General features: G+C 45.4%; 1 protein-coding gene across 2 annotated transcripts in view; it reads left to right on the top strand.

Moving 5' to 3' along the window:
* The first annotated feature begins 1,363 nt into the window (after positions 1-1,363).
* LOC135391379 (excitatory amino acid transporter 3-like) overlaps positions 1,364-21,100 on the top strand; it is a 78,795-nt gene continuing 59,058 nt past the window's right edge. Inside the window, exon 1 of one of the 2 annotated variants that reach the window (XM_064621639.1) lies at positions 1,364-1,505. Coding sequence is in view for 1 of the 2 variants with exons in the window: in XM_064621637.1 (XP_064477707.1) it covers positions 7,985-8,035 (51 nt within the window). In the remaining variant the exon portion in view is untranslated. Of the gene's footprint in view, positions 1,506-7,882; positions 8,036-21,100 lie in introns of those variants that run through there. The other variant, XM_064621637.1, reaches the window with a different exon arrangement.

Here is a 21,100-nt window from a genome sequence, read left to right as displayed (position 1 = left end):
CGCCTGCGTCGATCCCGTCGTATGAATGTGTGTATGAGTGAGCAAAAATGTAAGAGTGAAAGGAGGATGAGTGAGAGAGAGTGGCTGATTTGTCCCTTCAGATGACGCACCCTGGAAGTCGCTGAGAAGGCGTGTTAGCTTAGCTCAATTGGTAGAGCCCTGGACCGGCAATCCAGAAGATGTGGGTTCCACTCCTACAGCTGGCTAACCTTTCCAGTGACTTTCATATTTCATCGTTTTTATAGTTAGCGAGTTGGAAAAAAGATGCCGGAAGCATCCGTGTGTCCCACTCCTTTTTGAAGACATTTGCGAGAAAAATGACTTACCGGTAGGTCGTGCTAATTTCTAATTTCTTCTTACTTGAATAAAAAGCTGGAGTTCAGAAACCTGTCCCCTTGATGAAGAGCGCTGCCCGCGGCGTAAATGAGCTAGGCCACAAGCGAATTTGCTGGAATAACATCCAGTCATATAAAGTGCACATTTTCGCAGTACATGGTTTTCTTAACTATAGCGAAACAATAAGTTTTTAATCGTCCCATTTAAAAATGCATATGTGTGTGTGGGCCGCGTGTGTTCCATTTAAGAATGTGATCCCAATACGTGTTATACGAGTTGTGTTTCGAACATCCAATAAAGAATGTGCAGTATCATTTGCAGAACATTTTGCGGACAATTTACGTATTTATACAGTTCGAATCTACGCAAAAGTTTGGGAAGCAATATTTCCGGCATCATAATATTTCTGCCTATTTTCTGCATATTGAGACGAGACGTCTCAATATGCTTAAAATACGCAGTCAGTATTGTGTTCGATTCTGTGTGATCTTGCGTACTATCTGCTTTATGGGGTCAGCACCGCTGTCACACTGTCTTCCTACAGTTCTTTGGCCGTGCCCAACAGCTATTTGGTGAAATAATATGAATTTCAAATTAAAAGTAAGTTTCAAGGCCAATGAAACTCAACTATATTTCTTAACTATTTTCCGTAATGGCATCTCATTTACGTTTATTTAACCTGACTGAGACGGTCAATCATGGGGCGCGGAATTTGAAACACTCTGTTTGCAAAAATTTATTTTTGACTGTACGTTCTTGTGTTTCATATTTGGACGGTAAGATTTCAGGTATTTCAGCATTTTCTAGCGCGTCTCTGGAAACCTATATTTTGGAGCTACTTTAAGATGCGGACATTTGATCATTTATTTTTGAACGTTTGTTCTAGACATTTCCAAATGGGCTACACCCATGTCTGCCGCCAAACATTCAGCGAAGTGGCGTCCCACCTGTCTCTTTCCCCCACTGCGCCCTCTCGCCCCCACCTGGCGGGGAAAAAAAAGAGCGTCATTCCTAGCGCTTCCTCTCCCGTCTGCTAGTACGCCTGCAAGTTTGAGTCAGCAGAACAGGAACAAAAACTTGTCGTCCTCCTAGGCTGACTGTGTGTGTTTGGCGCGGTATCTCCCCACGTGATTTGGATACCACGCGTACGTGCAGCTGAACAGCTTCAGGTGAGTGCGTTTATTTGCACATGAGATTCAAGCGGCACACCTGTTGCTCGCGTACGTTCCTCTTGCACTAAACAACCGCTGCTTCGAAAAGCGTTCTCTCGTTATTTCTTGTTTTCTGAGAAGATGACTTGTCCTCGTCAAGCAGCCTATGCTGCTTCTCCACGACGGTGTCCGCTAAGTATGGACCATGAAACATCCGGTCGTCTGCTTTTTCTTTGTGTGGCCAGTGGTTCTCCTTGCAATTGTCCTTGTGATCGGCGGCTTAGAACGTTATCAAGTAGCATCATTCCTAAGATATCGATATTTTGTCGTTTGATGTCCCTCGTGAAAATGTACGTACAACCATACCTGTACACCAGTGTTCATTATCCTCATCAACATAGTCAAAACAACGTGTCAAATTGTCCATTTGTAACGCCGATGTAGCGGAGGACAAGGAAACGGTTATTGACGTATGAGATAAGACACAACGTTATTGCCTCTCTTGCTCCGCCTGAGTAATCACGTTGCGGACACTCACCTGTCCGTTAAGGACTACCTTCATTACCCTGATTTTCTAAACGCATGACTGCGACAACCGACAGCTATTCATTTCTAAAATATCGGTGAGTGATGTACCGTAGTTTCTACCCAAGGTTAAACACCGGAGGTGTTTCTATCCAGCAATCAATATAGCTTCCTCTTTAATCTCAATTATCTCACGCGGATGTCTCGAAACTGTGAATCCATAAGCTGCGGTGCGTGAGAACTTCGAGGGCGCAGAAGAATAAAACCCACCAGTTGGAATTAGAAAAGGAAGGGTACGTGAAGCCGGCTGGTTCCAGTCGATCAACCAACCTGAAAATGAGGGACAACACTTTGACTACATACACTCGCAGATGCTACGCAACAAGCGCATGTTGAGTCTTCGTGGAAACTTATTTCTAAGTTTTCAGGATGTTTTGCTAATTATTCCAGTTGTGACAGCGCATCTCCACATAATGTCTCGTCACCATGGTGTTGTACCTTGTATGTGGCGGCTGTCAAACATTATTCCTGTACACAAAAAAAAAAGTAAGAAGTGACAGGTCTGACCCTTTAACTATCGACCAATATTACACCCTGTACCTTGCGAAATTCTTGAGCGTATCGTCTTCTCTACTCTTTTCCGTCATCTTGAATCCAACAACTTATTTCGCCATAAATGCGGATTCCGGAAAGGATCCTCCTGTCTTACCCAACTGTGTTCCTTTATTCATGATATTCATTGCGGCCTACATGCGGACGGACGCTATTTTCTTCGAATTTTCCAAAGTGTTTGACGTTGTAAGCCACGCATGCCTTCTATATAAACTCTCTCTGCTTAACTTACTCCCTCTTGCCCTTACCTGGATAGCGTACTACTTACACTCCGCTCACAGGCAACCTCGATTAATAGAGCTCTCTCTCTCATTCTTCCTCCGTGTACGTTCCAGCGTGCCTTAAGGGTCAGTGCTCGGCCCCCTTTTCATCTTCATTAAGGATCTACCCAATTCAATATCATCTTCTATCCGTCTATTTTCCGACGACTGTATCTCTTCTGCCTCTGACCAAAATTCGTTCCAGCGCGATGTCGAATTCATACACTCGTTGTGCCGTACTTCGATGCTATCACTGAACATAGAGCTACATGACCAAATGTTCAGACGTATCCTTCTCACGTTCTAAGCAACCTTTCTCACACTTCTACAAATTAAGAACCACTCTTGTTCCGAAAACTAGTTCGTACAAGTACATGGTCCTGAATTTTACTCACAAACTTAGACAAGGCACCTCATCTCTTTAGTGAACGCCGCAACTCGCAAACTTGGATTTCTTTGCCGTTGGAGAACGCTCCGTCTTCCATCAGAAAACTAGCCTACTCTACAATCGTCCACCCTAAGTTAGAGTATGGTTGCAGTTGCCTGGGACCACGGAGTAAGAAGTCTTCTTACTCCGTGCCTGGGACCCTCACCGAGACTTGTACGCATTTTATGTATCATATTTGAAATACCTATTTCGGCATGTAGTGTCGTACTAGTTACTTTTTGCAATTAGTATCTTGTACTCTATCAGAATACTTTTTTCGGTATTTTCTACTCAGTACTTTAATTACTTTATTAATTGTCTTTGCACCGCTGCAGGCTTCTCGCAGTCTTTCACATGATGTAGGAAAATCGAGCCCACTGGCCTTTCACATTTCATGTTTTTCTTTTCTTTGTTGTTCATTTTGTTTTTGACGGATAGGACACCGTCTGATAGGGTTCAGTTAGGTAGGGTCTTTCGGGCCGTCTACATTGTCAGATTGCAGCATGGAGCGTGCCAAGCAGCCGCCTTTATGTCCTTGGCGATATCAGTCTCAAAACGACACGCCACGGGTCTTCTTTACAACCGATAGCGCTCAAGTACCTTAATCTTATCTTAAATACTATCCGTATGAAGTATTTGGTACTTCAAGAGTTTTAGCAGTAGGTCAATTACAATCCGGTCTCAATATTTGGTATCTTATTACAAATGCATTTGGGCGGTATTTTGTACATCTTTTACCATGTACCCACTTTTATCTCACTTACACATCTCACTTACCCATCTTTTCGAAGCTCTCCAGAATCGCGCTGCTCGCTTTATTGCTAACAACAACAGTTACCGATCAAGTATAGACTCGATCTCCCACACCTTGATTTGCGAAGAAATGCATCCGCCTTTTCCTGTATCAAAGTTATTATTTTTATTATTATTATACTTTTTTTTTTGCATGACCCATTTCTCAGGCCTCATGTATAGGGTGGTCCACCAACCACGATAGAAATCCACAGTAAGTTGGGCAACGCAGAGACACGCGGTCAATTGATTTTTTTCTGCCAGGAACATTTGCCACGTATTCATATCATTTCTATATCATTTAAATCGATGAAAATTTAATTTCTTAATTGAACCCCGAAGTTTCCCAAGTCAAGCCAACATTTTCTTTGCGGATATAGACATCTCCCTGTTTGTAAACAAATGACGTCATAGTGTTTGGCAGCGCCACCAGTTTGATAGAGTTGAACTACGCTCTAAGCTAGAGGCGAACAAAGTCGCGCCCGAAAGCCGCGGTCTTGAAGGGATTACGATGGTCCCTGCAAGGGACGCGACCTTCGGTCCTACTTTTCTTTCAATAAACATCTACCCGAGAAACGTCATCATGACGTTGGTAGCCACACTGAAGCCGAAACAGATCGAAGGTGAAGGGATGGGTTCCCCCACGAATGTTCGCTTCTTCGCTGCCTCCTATTGAAAGACAAGTCCCAAGCAGCACAATGTACTGAAAGTCGAGTACAATAGGGGTGGACGGTATGTGCCTTATCAATGTTCTTTAGTTTCTCGAGTCTGTTCAAGGCCTTCCACCTACCCGTCCACCCCTATTGCACTCGACTTTCAGTACATTTTGCTGCTTGGGGTAGAACCGAAGGTCGCGTCCGTTTCAGGGAGCATTGTAATCCCCTCAGAACCGTGGCTTACGACCTTGGCTTACGACCTTGTTCGCAGCTAGCTTCGAGCATAGTTCAACTCTACCAAAGTAGTGGCGCTGTCGAACCCTATGACGTCATTTGTTTGCAAACAGGGAGATGTCTATTGCTGCAAAGATCAGGTTGGGTTGACTTGGGAAATTTCGGGGTTCAATTCAGAAATTAAATTTCACCAATTGAAATGATATAGCAATGATACGAATACGTGGCAAGTGTTCCTTGCGGAAAAAAATTCATTGACCGCATGTCTCTCCGTTGGCCACGTTATTTACTATGGATTTCTATGGATTTGTCGTCATTTACAAACAGGGACAGGTCTATAGGAGGCAACGAACAAATGTCCATTCGTGGAACCCAGCCCTCCCATTCTGATTTGTTTCGGTTTCAGTCTGTCTATCTCGGGTAGGGGTTTATGCGTTCATCGTGGTCATTTTGGTCATTTTACTCAGCACCTGTAACGCAACGATAACTGCTGTATATTGGCCTAAAATCTGCGGAAATGAGTCCTTGGCTCCGCCTCCTTGTTTTCTTTTTTGCTGTAGTTTGAGCGGCAAAGTGCACGTCAAAACATCAGGTGACCTCGTTTTTGCTAAGATAGCTCTGATTCTCGCGATGACGGCGCTTGTTTGTTCCGCGGCTTGCGATTCTACCCCTCTCCCCCTCGTATGGCGCGTCAATGTAACCTCCTTTTGTCGCACTTTGGCGCTCAAAATTAAGAGACAAAAAACGACAAAAAGACGCGGAGTCAAGGACTGATTTCTGTGGAATTTGGGCCAATTTATTTCAGCAATTGTTCTTGCGTTACAGGCGCTATACTGAGTAAAATGACCAAAAGTGACCACGAGGAACCCATTTCCGCAAAGAAAACGTCAGGTTGACTTGGGAAATTTCGGAGTTCAATTCACGAAATTAAATTTAGATATAATGAATAATAATGAAATAAATATGGTATCAGTATGTCACAAATGTTCCTGTCAGCAAAAAATCCCTCGACGGGATGTCTCTCCGTTATGCCTGCGTTATTTCCTATTAATTTCTATCCTGGTTGGTGGACCACCCTGTATATCACTCAGACCCGACCACGCTTTCAGACGCTTTCAGACATATGTCGGCACAGTTCCCTTAGAAGTCGGCCCAGGACGCACATTCCCCCAGGGCGTCAGTCGTGACGTTGCCCACCTACGTGAGGCCGACAACGGCAAGCCCTTTCACCACCCACCACCACCACCATCCTTTTTACGTCGCACCTTTCATGTGCCGGTCACCGCAGTTATCCCACTCATTCTTTCCTAGTAGAGCAGACGACTGGAATGGTCACCCAGAGTTGCTGGTCACCTCTGCTGACAGCACTTGTTTTCGCCGTGCCGTTGCTATATTCCTCGGTATTGACCTAATATACAGTGTTCGTGTGGTGTTTTTCTTATACTTGCTCGTTGTGGTACCATCCCCCCATCCCGTCAACGTTATTCCCGCGTATGGGGGAATAACGGTAGTAAGCAAATAATAATAACAGTAATAAGTAAATCCATAAAGTAGAAGAAACTGCACTGGAAAACTAAGGATGACGTCACGAGTCATTTACAAGCTATTTCATAGATACCCTATCGTTCTACTCAGATATTCCCACCACTCCGAAGCTACAGTGTAGCCCATAATACCTACTTTGCCAGAAAATAGAGCAAAGGAAAAAAAAAATAAAAGTCTGGGACCTCGGTTATATATTCCAATGAATTTCTATCTCCGTGTCCGCAGGAAAAAAATAAAATAAAATAAAGATGCCCGCGAACGATAATTTGAATGTGGGAACCTTATCTCGAAAAACGGTGGGAAACTTGATTGAGGTGACCCTTCTCTTTGGTGGAAAGCACCTGTCCTGTGCCAGCAGAAATCGGGAGGGGACACGTGATGGACGACTTCCGGTTCTCTTCCCTCGTCGCCCCTACCTGAGGCACCTGCCGACGACGATACGGTCGCTTCATTTACAAGGCAGACAACAAAGTTGTGGACGAGCATCGTGGACGAGCCGGTCTGCAAACTCACGGTAAACACCGCTCCATCCCCCCCGTCCATGCCTCAAGCTTTTCCTCAGTTTCCAGCAGCGTTTCTCCCAGCCTCTGAAGTCGTCCCAGTTCCCTTTGTCACGCAGTTTTTATGACACCATCCGAGTCTATATAAGCTATGCCCTTCGGAGAACCGTCGGTTGGATCTCAACACTTGTTTTCATTACCTGGCGAAAACAAGGCTGTATCAAACAGGAAGAAATGAACGCGGTCTACAGCTGTATCGGTTACACTAAGAAAAACCACCCCGTCATTTCATTACGTCTCATAAGGATGAGCTTGTCGTCATTTCTTACGATTGCCACGCGGAACTGGCACGTCCTTCCCGCTTTCATATTGGCTGCCGTGTAAGCAACCCACGCGTAAACTAGCGTACTCGATCGGTGCATAATAGTGCGCAATTGCGCAGCAACCGGTCACGAGTACTCCGCTCTGTCGGGTTACGACAAAAAAGAAAGAAGAAGCCGCCCAAGTGGTTTATGCAATTTTCAAGATGGAAGATGCAATAAACTGAATGCGTAAAAAGAAGGAAGACATGGGCTACATAACACAAACAACGGGAAGAAAACGTGGGTTACACAACATAAACAAGGGAAACGGCCGAGGCAGGCTACATTTACGAATAAAAGCGAACTCTGTGTATATTTTCGATATTAGAAATACTCAGGACAAAACTGGGAAGCATCCAATGCTACTGCGAAGAAGAATCGTACGAGGAGGGAATAGAAAGATACCTCCAACCCCATATGTCTTTAGGGCCACACTTTAAGCGAGATAACGTAAGAGTGTGCATCAAGTAGTCTGGCTGCCTCCAGGCTCTTTCGCGGTTGCGAGTTATCTCTCACTCGTGCGTTCCTGTCATCCGAACTCCACATAGGAAGTCACACGCGCAGCCGGATTGTTTGTGTCGAGGATGCCGGTCGGATACCCCCGCAGCCTCGACGAAAGAACTGCCGTCTTGCCGGTAATGGTTTTTCCGCCTTTATTGCGTCGTCGCTCAGACAGCTTTGTGTCCCGTGCTTCGCAAGGTGAAAGAAAAATGCTCCATTGAAGGGCACGAGCAGGCGCCCACAATCGTGCTCACAAACAGCACGTCCGTTTTGTCGAGTGTGTAAAATGTGTCCACATTTCAAGGCGTTTTTTTTTTTTTTTTTGCCTCGAGCCAAACGCGAGGTGCTTCAACAACAACTTTATTTTTCTGATGATGATCGGGGTATTTCATCTACCTTGTTGCTAGCGGTCATTTTGTTGAGGAACCTCAGTGTGAGGACCCAAGTCCCGTGCTTCGCACTTTTAAGCCGCGATACGTTTTGTTGTTCGCAACCGTGGAAAAACAAAAATTGGGTCAAGGGAAGCGCGCTCTGGATTCTCATTTTCTTGTGTAGGACAGTTATCGAGGTTCAACCATTGCAAATTCCAACGTGCGTCGGTCATCTGACGTAATGCAGCGTAGAAAATATCAGTTCTTGTCGAGTATTGTGAGCAAAAAGAGGGAGACAAAAGTATTAGTTTCTGGTGCACGAAGTAGCTGTCTCGCGACGTAAAGGCACAAATGATGCGCCAATATAAGTAGGCGAAAGAAATTGGCACGACCCCTCTTTTTTTCATTCTTTTTCTTTTTTTCTTTTTTTTTGCAATGTGCAAAGTTAAGTCTCCAGAGTGAAATGAGAAAAAAGTGAACGGCGCTCCAGCAACTTGTACCAGGCAATGAGCAAGTACAACGTGATTTTGCACAAGTACAATAAAAATACAGTAGCCACTAAACCAAAACGAGATATTACAATCTACGAGAACAATAATACAACACAAATAATACAAAATCTTAGCAACCCCAGCATGTAGGAGAAAGGTCATGGAAGAGTTGCATGACTTAAAATTTCCCCATTGTATGTGCCGTTTTAAATATATTTTCTGCTTCTACATTACGGTGACATAGAACGTTTAATATTGTCCAAAAGTGGCACTCCAACAGGGAACTTTCCTGTTGTCGGTTCATTGTGAGACTATGTCCGTGTGTTCGTATTTAAGTGAGGGAGTGCATATAACGTGTCTGCAGGGCTGTTTAGACAGCGAGCAATTCATCTACACATCCAATGAAACGGAGATGGCGCCAACTATCCTTTCCTATCCGTGCGCTCATGGGATTTTTGTTTCCATTAGGACGACGCATTTAAGAAACGGAAACGCACGCAAACGCTAATAAAGCTCTGTTCGTTGGAATACGCTATGCAGGTAGGACAGCTGTCTGCGCAGCTGCACCGTTTCTCTCTCTACCCTGTTGTCCGTGGATTGAGCGTTGCTCCCTTGCGATTGGGCAGACGCTTTGTCATATGCTTGCGCCAAGCTATTCCCTCTCTGATGCGCAGAGACAAACTGTCGTAGCCAACATGGACGGACAATCATCTCTTGCAGTTCGCGCGGAACACCAAAAATGAGAGTATCAAAGACGGATACTCTAATCAACAAATCGTTCTATCTGATGTATTTCTTACCCTCGCGATAGTAATAATTTGCAGCTTCATGTATGCATTTTTGCGACATATATTGTATTTCTCTTATCGTGATGTATAGCAGTGCTGAATGATGATGGTGTAGAAAGAAATACTTTTGTTGGTTTGTTGGAATACTGTCCGTACTGGTGTTCCGTTACTAACACTTGGTTGGCACTCAAAACGAGAGGCTCTCTTCGTAAGTAAAAAAGAAAACAAAACTGTGACGAATAGATGCCGGTCTTGTTCACCCATGCGTGTGACGGACCGGTGTTCACATCCGGCCCGGAGGATGAAAACGTTCCATGAACAGCCATGAAATGGAAAGAGTGGCTTCCCAGTTTGAACACTCCAGTAGAGTTACTGGAGGATCCAACGGTCTGGTGAAGCGAATCCTGAAGTCGAGAAGCGGAGATAGCTTGTCTTACGTAACGTCTGGTTATATACAATATTTGTCCCTATCATCGTTCTTCACTACTTTAAGGACAAATTTTGCTGCAGAACTGAACAGCGGGGCGTAAACAGCTCCTCGAAGTTGAGAGAAGTTTGAGTCACGTCGTACGCGCCTTTTATTATATCCCTTACCTCCCACGTGTATCCACGAAGAAGGTCGATCACTTCACTGTGCTCTTGATAGACCGCGGAAGATATTCGTCCCATTGTAAGTGACAGTGTGTGTGTCCAACCTGAACCTGAAGTCGGGTTCACTCTCTCAAAACCACCCTGTCCCCCACTCCTTCCTGCTGTCCTGTCTCCAGCTGTCCACATCTGTACGCCGCTTATAGCCACAGTTGCTTCGCGGCGCTAACACGAAAAAAAAAAGAGAGAAAACTCGCTCAAAACGTGGTTCGTTTCATTTTCTTTGTACTCAGTCGCGAAAAGCGTTACAGAGGGTCAACATACAATTCCACTCAATATCCCGCTTTTGGTCTGGAACTTCCCGGGCTTTTGACACCCACCTGATTGGCTCGCAATAGCTGTAGCGACAACAGAGCGCAAATTCTTTCTTAGAGTCGGCCCAGGACGCACATTCCCCCAGGGCGTCAGTCGTGACGTTGCCCACATACGTGAGGCCGACAACGGCAAGCCCTATCGCCACCACCACCACCACCACCACCAAATTCTTTCTTGTTGCGTTTGTTTCGTCAAGGGCGCGTGAGTAAACGAAGGAAATTATCCTATACTCGTGTTCAATTTAAGAAAGAAAAAAATCTATGTCATCAAATACATACGACATGGGAGGTAAGGAGACGCAATAGCACGCCAGGAGAACTATTGCAGCGCCACCACGCAGTGTAGTGTCATGTGGCCAGTCTTAAAAGCCAATACGGAAGCAGAGTGAGTATGATGGATTACTTTATCTTGCGGTGGAGTGAGCGTGACCTCTCTGTGTCCAGACATCCTATCCGCGGCGCAGAACTACTTTGAGAGCTGACGGACTAGACTTCATTTCTTTTCTTAAGTTGAACACGATTATAGCACAGTTTAAGGAAAGGCCGACGACCTTTCCGCTGAACGAGAGGGAATGACTAACGTCCTTCCTCGGGTATGTGAGAGCTTGCCTTCGTGCAACGTGGGTTTCCAAAACCATAACAGGTGTGTACGACGTTGACCTCCTTTTCGCTTCATCCGGCAACCAAGTAAATAGCTCCAGATGTCATTCCGAATGAAAGTCTAAAATACTGAGCCCGACTGTTATCCCCAAATTGTTCCATCATGAACATTATCATCATTTTTATCCCGCGAAGAATTACTGGTGGGAGCTATGATAAAGAGTCTCCGGAACGACTTAGCGAGATCGTCGCTCTCAGATACGTCTGGCATTGATGACTATGTATACTGTAAGAGAACGACTAAAGGCAGAGACTATGGATTACTTTCCGTGACCCGTACAAGGGATCCAAAGAACAACTCTTCAATACGCTTCGCAGCACATAACAATAAACTGTTCGACTTCTGTATGGGTGTTAAAGGTTCGTAGATTCCTAAAATGTGTGAAATGTAATTCTCGTGGATTAAACCTAGACAAAACAATTATTAATGGTTTTCTGGACACTATTTCATGTTGGCAGAGCAATTTATACTTGTACAAGTTGTGTATAATTCTCAAACCATGATGCTCAAAGAGTCCCGAGGCAGTGTCACTGTATGAAAGTAGGCATGTGCGAGTATTCGAAATTTTCGATTACCGGAGCGAATCCTATATTTATTTATATGTATACTTGCAACAGGGAAGGCATGGCACGGCTATCTCATAGAGCATCCTCGACGGATGCGGAATCAGTCGCTGTCCAGCTCGCTATGGAATACATGGGAGCATGCGAGCCACCTGCGAAATGGAGTATCTACAGTGATTCAAAAGCCGGTCTCCCGGCCATACTATCTTTCTTGACAAAGGGGTGTCTCGCCACCATTGTACACCAGATCCTCGTCACTTACCAGGAATCTACAATAGCAGGTTATAATATCATACTGCAGTGGATTCCGGGACATGCACGCAGTCGCGGCAACGAAGCTGCAGATGAGGCAGCGGACATAGCGGATATGTCATAAGCTTAATATCTTGTGCCATACTGTATAAGGCAGATGCGATACACCTGATGAGATCCGTCACACGAACGGTCATCCGGCAACAGTGGCTAGATGGTCAAGCTCAACCTGTTTCCTCTTCGCCTACTCGTCTTCTTCGTCGAATAGATCCGGAGTTGAAGTTTAGTGTCCCACAAAGCCTTACTCGCCCGGTACAGACACTTCTTAGATTCCGATTAAACGTGCCATATGGGCGTCAGTTTCTTTACATACTTGTAATAGATAAGCTTCCCATCGTTCATTATTGAAGGCCGCTCTCGACTGACTGGACGGTAGACCTTTTGACATTGCAAAGGGTTAGGTGTCTGGACCTCCGGCAAGGTTTGATGCAGCTCTGACAGCGCTTGTGAATTTTATTGCACAGTGTTCTTTTGAATCCGTTAATTAGGTTCTGTGCACTGTCAGTGTGTGATGTTGTGATTGTTGCCGCTCTATCCGTATGTTTGGTGTTTCTATTGCGCTGTCGTTGATGTTGCGCACATGTTATCAGTTTGTACATGAATGCGGCCCCGACACTTCGTTTTGGTGCGTGTGTTACGACGCGTTTCTGTTCTTTCTTTAGCTTTTTTTCTATTTTCTTTTCTTACGGGGTTGGGACACTTTCATGGATGTGAGCCATTGCATCATGGACACATTGTACTGCACACCAGAATATTGAGAAAAAGGAATTGTCCTTCTACGTTTCGTTACTTAGCGAGGTACAAGCCCTCGAACACACTCCCGAGCAAAAGAGAAACGCCACAGAGCTCACAGTTGCCTCCATTCCTATTGGCAGCCGTAAGCATGTGACTTCTCTTGCGCTGCTTCACTGGCGGCGGCGAGGGCTGTGATGTCAGAGCCGCATGAGTTTCCGTATTCGCGGTGCCAATTTCTCCGCTTCTATTACCCTCTTTGCTGTGAAATTTTCAATGCAGGTTCACATCGGTGCGAAGAACCGTCTTTTATGTTTATCTGGGATAACGTGGGATGACCTGTTGCAACGCTTTTAAATTTTGTATATTTTTTTTAGTTACAGATTTGGTCGGGTGCCGAATTCAATTTCGCCATAATAAAAACAAATACTTATCAACGTATCTTATTCTATATTCGATTCGATTTCCGAATCGAATTGGGAAGTCTAACAGAATTTCGAATCGAATCGAATCGGTGTTCGTTTAAAGCCGAATATTTTGGAATATATTCGAATAATAACAATGCTGCACACGTAAGACCGAAAACAACACAGGAGGAGGATTATAACAAAGTGAGTGCTATTTCATATCCTGATCCGTATATGAATATATCGCGAAAACATTCTGTACACGTCTTTGTATCCGTACATGTGCTGCATACGTATATATGTACCCGGTCCAGCTATACAACTATTTGCTTCGTTTGTGGTTTGTGGGTTGGATAGGTATCTATATTGACTTCGTATTAGCTTCGGTTTTCAAATAATTATTCGCACATGCCTGTATGGAAGGCAGTTCATGATACTGAGGAGCTTTTATTTATTTATGTTTATTTTTACGATACCGGGGGAAAGGACTCGGAAGGGCCAGAGCCGGAGTATATGCAAATACAGCTACATGTAAAGTGTTCACACAGCGACACTCATACATAACAGATGTGTGCGAAAAGATGCTGCCGGAATTGCTAGGTGTCAACTAGCGGGCGTTCATTAACTGATACGAAGGCATCGTCTCAGTCAAATACTTGAGATGGTAACTTGTTCCATTCTTCAATGGTTTGACAAAAGGAGGAATATTTAAATCGGGTAGTACGAGCAAATGTGAACGTCAGTATATATTCATGTATATTTAATATAAATAACTTTCCCAAGTTCGATTTAGGTGTAGTAACCCATAGCAACAAGCACGAATTAAAATGAGAATAAATTGACGCGTAGCACAGTAACTAAGCAACGCTGTTTGTGATATATATTCGATGCTTGTACAGAAAACAAAAGATGCGCGACGCTTTAGTGTGTACTTGATTAGTTTGCAATGACCATGTAATGCGTGGAAGCAAAGGTAACACCCAATATTTAAGAGTATCAATCAAACTGATTCTTCAGCTACCGATGACAAGGTTCACTTTAATTTTTTATGTTTGCTTCTTGTTGTGAAGAAAACTCTTAGTTTTCTCGGCATTTTGCTCACGTCTGCCTTCAAATCCGCATACATGGTTGAGGGAAGCAAAAGTGAGCCTGCTCTTCTTTATAGGGCCAGAGCACATTAGCATTGCGCGGTCTGCCTTGGCAGGCTGTGTCTTGAAAAGTTGGAATACGGCCCAACGGTCGCGGAGCAGTATTGCTTTGTCCTAATCTTATCATGAAACTGTTACAGTCTGCAAGGAAGGTGACTACTTGGAGTGCCCGCTTCGTGATCCTAATTATCGAATCTGGATTCTGTCCAGTAAAGAACGACCTACTGTCGTCGGCGTAAATGATAAAATAGTCTTGAGTGGCCATCAAGAAACTACCATTTCCACGTATAGAAAAGAAGCGGTCGTCTTCGGTTCTGACATCGACTTCGTAGCGATGACACAGACAGTGAAGGAGCTGGACATCCAACCGCATAACGCGATAGCTTTTCTAATAGAATACAATGCTATAAAAAATCAAATGCTTTACTGAAGTCACGGAAGAGGGACAACCTTTGCAGTTCATTTTCAATGTTTCTTAATATCAGTTGTTTTTGTGCTAGAGGAGCAAGCTCTGTAAATTTTTTTTTTTTTCGAAAAGGAAACACACATTCGGAGAGGAGCATATATTGGGGAGGTTTAGGCAGAGCCGTATATTAAAAGGGAGTATTGTCATTGTGAGGAGTCACAAAAAGAGGCTCGACCTGTCAGTCACAGTTTCGCTCCACTGGTTGGCTTGCTTTTTATAGAGGGCGTCGTCATGACACCTCACAACCACGCAAAATTGCGACGAGAACAAACCAGTGAAGCGGAGATTTTGTGACAAAAAATTTTCACAGACTACTCTGATTTTACGCTGCAAACGTACAGCCTCATATACGTTTCTCGGAAATCAGTTTCAACTGATGCTCACCCATCGATATCTAACCGAAAGTGAAACGTTTTGTCGCCGGTGTTAGGCCTAGTGAACACAGTGATCGCGGCAGGTCCCCCAAGGTCGCCATTTTCCCATGTATTTGTTCCTGTCCCGATGCGTGCAATGCCGGGGGCCGCCCTTACATACCCCATTGTTACCAGACGTTGGCTTGCGTTTGATTGTAGCGCGCTAAAGATCCAGTTGAAGCACAATCCAAGCCAGGCCAAGTCACCGAAGGAGAACTGGACGACTGCGCCTGCGCCGCCTGGTACGACAGGTACGCTATGTGATGCACGCAGCCGTGCACTAGATCCTTCCGATCGCTCAACACGTCTAAAAACGGGACCAAAAAGAGAAACACGACACAGAAAGTTGTTATACGCGTTTTATTTGGACATATAAAGACTAGATTCATTCGCAGAAACAACAAAAACATTTTGCCACTAAACTTAGCGCGCTGAAGTGATCCGGAACGGCAACAGTGGGGTATCTAGTGGCGGCCTTCTTCGTTGCGCGCTTTTCCGAGGTGAGTTTGGGAGACCTGGATCGCGGCGATCACAACGAGATCATAACAAAAAACGGCACTGTGCTGTACAATCTTATATTTATTTGCTGGATTTCATGGATATAATCATTCTTGCGTTTTATATTCCAACTATTCATGTAGATTTGTCTAAAAAATCATACCGACGACAGAATGTGTCCCAGCAGGTAGTTCTGCAGCCGGGTACAACGACGGAAGCAGACGACAATTCCCGACGTGCCCACGCACCCTAGGTGGCGTTCATCAAATGCAACAAAAATGCACAATAGTTTTGCAGATTTTGCACAATAGTTTCCATTTCAATCCCATCCAATACACTTGCCACCGAAAATGGCAGTGCCCATGTTGGATAGGGGGACGAATAGTGAGGATCGGTTGATTACCTAATAGCGCCTCATATTTCAACACTCCATTGGTCCGAAAGCTGAAAAAGTGGGTGGAGCTTCAGGTATAGGCATGACCAGACTCCCTTTTAATATACAGTTCTGGGGTTAAGTAATTTAAGCGCCCTCCAATTCCGACTCCGTCTCGCTGTCAGCCAATCAGAGCGCAGCCTGCTGAGTAGGAGGCTGATACGTTTTACGGGCCAGTGACTCCACTTCCTAATCCGTCGCGTGAAATCGATATGGCAACCCGACGAGGCTCGATCACTGTTAGCGGGCGTTCACACGGGCCGATTTTCAGCACCAACTCGGACCACCTTTGGAGTTGGTGGCAGTCGGCCGACACCACAAACCATGACCAACTCGAGTTGTTGGGAATCGGTCGCCGAGCGAGAACTTCAGAAATCGGTCGTGCAGAGGCCAATCAGCGAGAGGAGTATTGCCACGTGGCATATGTCCTCACTTCCCGAACTCCCTCTGCTCTATGTTGTCCCTCCCTCTTCTGCATGGTTCATATCCCGGCGTTTACCGAAACCAAAACTTGCTCCTTGCATGTGGTCTCTCGGCGATAGCTGAATATGGTATGATTTGCGTACATGTAACTCTGCGTACTAACATGGTTCATGCACAGGCATCTAACTTTGAGTAGACGGCCGAACGCCTGCATCTCCTCATTCGGTTTTTCCAAGAACGGGAAAACCTATACGATGTAACCCACGCGCAGTATAAAAATCGCACGTTGAGGCAATGACAACTGGAAGAGGTTGCGAAGGAGTTGGGATGCGACGGTACGTTGTTGGATGATGATGATGATGATTGGGATTTTTTTGGCGCAGCGACAACGAAGGTCATAATGCGCCAAGCTTGGTGATGTAATGTAACTTAAGTTAAAACTGTAATAATGTACTTAAAACCACAAGGTAGCATAGATAAAATAACGGAATTATAATCAGAACAAACGGGATTAAACATTTACAACTTGTCGAGAATACCTACGTCTCTAAAAAACTTAAAAACGTTCTCAAATTGAACAAGAGGTTCGTCACCCAGTAAAAGAGCTGGGTGAAAAGGAATAAAGTTCTTATAGAAGTGTTGAAAGTACCGTTGGCGATGAATGTTGTACAATGGGCATTCTATGAGAATGTGTATGATGGAAAGTTGTGTGTCGCAGTTCATACAATGTGGTGGCTCCTCTCCCTCAAGTAGGAACCCATGTGTAATATATGTGTGTCCTATCCTTAGCCGGCAGCGTGTTCTCTCTTGAAGCCGGTTTTCGAGAGGATAAGTACACCTGCCAATTTTACCTTTTATGAGACGGAGTTTATTATTGGCTTGAGTTCCCCAAAATTGCTGCCACTTTGCCATCATTTTGTATTTTAGCACGCGAACTAAATCCTCAAACGGCACATCAAAAGCTGTAACATCATCGGACCGCAGTATGGCAGCTGCAGCCCAGTCAGCTCATTCATTTCCTGCAATGCCCACATGGCTGGGCACCCAGCAAATGGTTAGCTTGTACCCTTTGCTAGTGATCAATGATGCTAAGTGTCTCGCACGTTGAATAAGGAAGTTTTTTGTTTTGTGGAAGCTACATATCGCTTACAAGGCACTAAGAGAGTCAGCGTAGATGACTGATGATGTGATATGCTTCTGCAAGATAAAGTTAAGCGCCAAAATAATAGCATAAACTTCAGCGCTGAATATCGACATCACCAGATTTAGACGATGTGCCCTTGTCGATGTCGTCATTACCATTGCGCACGATACGCCTGTGCTTGTTTTTGATCCGTCTGTGTAAAGGTCCACATGATCACCAAAACTGTTCCTGAGGTGTTGAAATTCTTGTTGCAGCACAACTGAGAAAGTATCGGTTTTCCTGTACTTGGTTAAGGCGGTGCATCACCACCGACGCTCTATGGGAATCCCCATACATTTTTCAACTCCCGTAGCGCCGCGAAAATTCGGTTGATCTCCGTGCAACTGCTTTTAAATGGAAGAGGATGCTTAGATCTAGTGCCTGATCGAAGCAGATTTTGCGTTTTAGACTCAGAAATTTTTATATCGTCGTCGAAAGGTTTGGGAAAAGCTATATTTAGAGATTCCGCTCGCTTACAAAATAGAGCCGCCCAAAATCGAAAATCTGGCTCGATCACGCACTAGAAAAACATATCAAGAACCAATACCAACAAAAAGATTTCATCTATGTTAAGCCGTTGACTCGGCACACGAGTTTTTGTCAGGTATGGTCATCCGTGGAGTACGCCGCTTCAGAATGGGCAGCGCAGTGCTGCCATCTCTCATGGAGGGTATCGTCACAAGGCACAACAATTTGAGCGCTGGAAATGCTATACCGCTGCACGTGCAGGTGGACGACGAAGCCGACGTTGACTGTGACGCAGGAGCACGAGCACACGCAGCTTAGCCCTGCCGCAAATACGTGAACGGACTATACTATACAAGAGCTGTTCATTCATCGATGTTTATTTTCTCAGGGGGAGGGGCGGGGGAGGGCATGAACGTGGCATGTCATTCCCCCATATAACGCCGGGACGATCGCGTTCAGCCTCACTTCATTGGAAATTGTGTATTAAAAACAGGAATGCAAGAAAAAATTCAGAGCACCAGTCAGCTATCGCATAAAGGAAACACTTGAAGCAAAACCATTGCGGACAGGCACGAAAGCTTCTGGCTGTTTGAGATATGGAAATAGCGAGTTTTAGTATACCGCTACCGGGAGCCCCGTAGGTTACCGCGTCTACCGCACTCTATCAGCAGCTAAGATTCTGTATCACGCACGCTGTCATTGGTTCCGGTGGGCACGGTAACTTACCGGCGACGTTACCAACGGTATACTAAAACTCGCTAATAATTCATGAGTGCAGAACAGGGTTGCGCACTGAGATCACACTGGAGATCATTGAGATCACACTGAGTCACTAAGTCACTTAGTCACTGAGTCACTAAGTCACTGAGATCACACTAAGTCGTGTTGCAGGCAATGCTCGCAGCTTGTTGATGAATGTTGACAATAACGCCGCCGAGCACTTCAATTCCGTTATCGCGAAGTTTGTTGGGGGAAAGCGGATCAACTTCTGTCAGAGGCGGTCTTACCAAACACGCGCATTTGCCGCAGCCGTAACAGTGAACTCACGTGAAGGTTTGCATCATCGTGTGCACAAGGAGATGTGTCAAACAAAGCCAGGGAAGTACACTTTGAGCCTTCAAAAACGTTGTAGTGCACGTGAGCACGTGAAGAGGCAAGGGCCAAGCGCCGTCTCAACACCAAAGCGAAGAAGGCCAGCCTTCCAGCCCTGCGTAAGAAGCCCGAGCGCCGAATTGCTGACTATGGGGAACAAGCGCAAAGACCAGACATGGAGCCAACGTCCTTCGCGACGGCATGCATCGACTACAAAAAATTGCTTGAGCTCTCAGAGGAGGAGCATGCCGCATTACAGGAAGACACCATAGAGCAGTCGCTGAGCCTCCGGTGGAAACAAGAAAGGAGAAAGCGGCTTACGGCGTCTTTTTTTTGGTAGAGTATGCAGGATGCGCCCCTCTACAAGTGCTTTAGTTACATGTCAGTATTTTGGGCTTTAGTTACATGTCAATATTGTGGGCTTTAGTTACGTCTGTCTGTCACTAATGCACCTGTTCAGTAGCTTCAAGGCGCTCGGAAACCATCACCCATTGTTGTGCACTTGCGGACATGAAAGCCGTTTCTGAACGCAGAAAAGGATTGCGCAGTGAACTAACACTGCAGTGCAAAATGTACAGACTAAAGGGTGTGGCTGACACTGAGCGTCCACCAAGCATCGGACAAGATCATATGGACGTGAACACCGCTGTAGTTTTGGGAGTCCTCTCTAGTGGAGCGCGATATTGAGCCCATGCTCAGTTCTGTGCTGCGCTGAACATGCCGTGTATAGTGACCGGAACATTCGTGAAATATCAGGACCAACTGGCGGACCGTAGCAAGGGTATAGGACAGAGTCACGTACCGGAACTGAGGAAGTAAGTGCGGTCTGTGGAAGTGCACGCATGTCTACCGGTACCAGATCCACGGCCAACTCCACGTATAACCAACCGTCAGTACTGCCTCTTCGTTGTAGGTACTGGACGACGCCTTGCGGAACGAGAAAAGGGTGGTGTACCTTGCGCGAATTTATAGCGACTGCCTCCTGCTAGAGCTTGTTGACCCTCGCTATCCTCGAAGCATGCGAATTAGAGTTCCCGATTACAGAAGGAAGTACGCCAGGCCAGAACAATTGTAATCAGTGTGCCGTGTGCTTTTTGCTAATCGAGACAAGGTCGTGATGTCGGCAGCCACGACGAGGACGAAAAAGAAAGCTAGAGAGGATTTCTGGAAGTTCCTGCGCGGATAGGCAAGATGACACTCACAATGACAATTTGTTACGAAATGCTCTCACTCCGAGATCCAGACTGACAGAACCACGAGCTGAAGGTCACTTCCAGACGAATGGGACATCAGAGACCCAGTTCGCGGCATGCTGATCTGTGCTTGGGTGAAGTCTGGGGCCGTGGTTAGTGACGACCAGGATGAGCACAACGGACCCGAATTATACAGACGACCAAACTGGAAACCTCCATTCGCACTTTACGTTCCAAGCAGCTGTATGGTCCAGGCAGACACATTTTTCTCCTCTACCCTGCTTTTCTTCCCTTTTCTTCTTCTCTTTTGCCTTTTTCCTCCTTCTCCACTGATGTCCAAGGATATGGGAAACGTCATGCAGCCTCTTTGCAGTTTTATTTCATTTCCGCTGACTGTGCAAGTAAATGAAGTGTTTTGTACCACCACAACGTGGTCTGAGATTTGTAAGCCCAGAGTGACAGAAAATAACAAAAACAGGTTGCGGCTTCGTTTCGCAATTTCCGCGTAATGTCGGTAAGCTATAACATGCCGACACCAACGTGTTTCAACCGCGTCGTGTCCAACCTAGGTTTTTTGTGTTACGAGGAATTTCAT

The sequence above is a fragment of the Ornithodoros turicata genome, chromosome 4 (genome assembly GCF_037126465.1).
Source record: "Ornithodoros turicata isolate Travis chromosome 4, ASM3712646v1, whole genome shotgun sequence".
Taxonomy (NCBI): domain Eukaryota; kingdom Metazoa; phylum Arthropoda; class Arachnida; order Ixodida; family Argasidae; genus Ornithodoros; species Ornithodoros turicata.
Note: the sequence above shows the minus strand (reverse complement) of the source record. Positions and strands in the feature narration are given on the sequence as shown.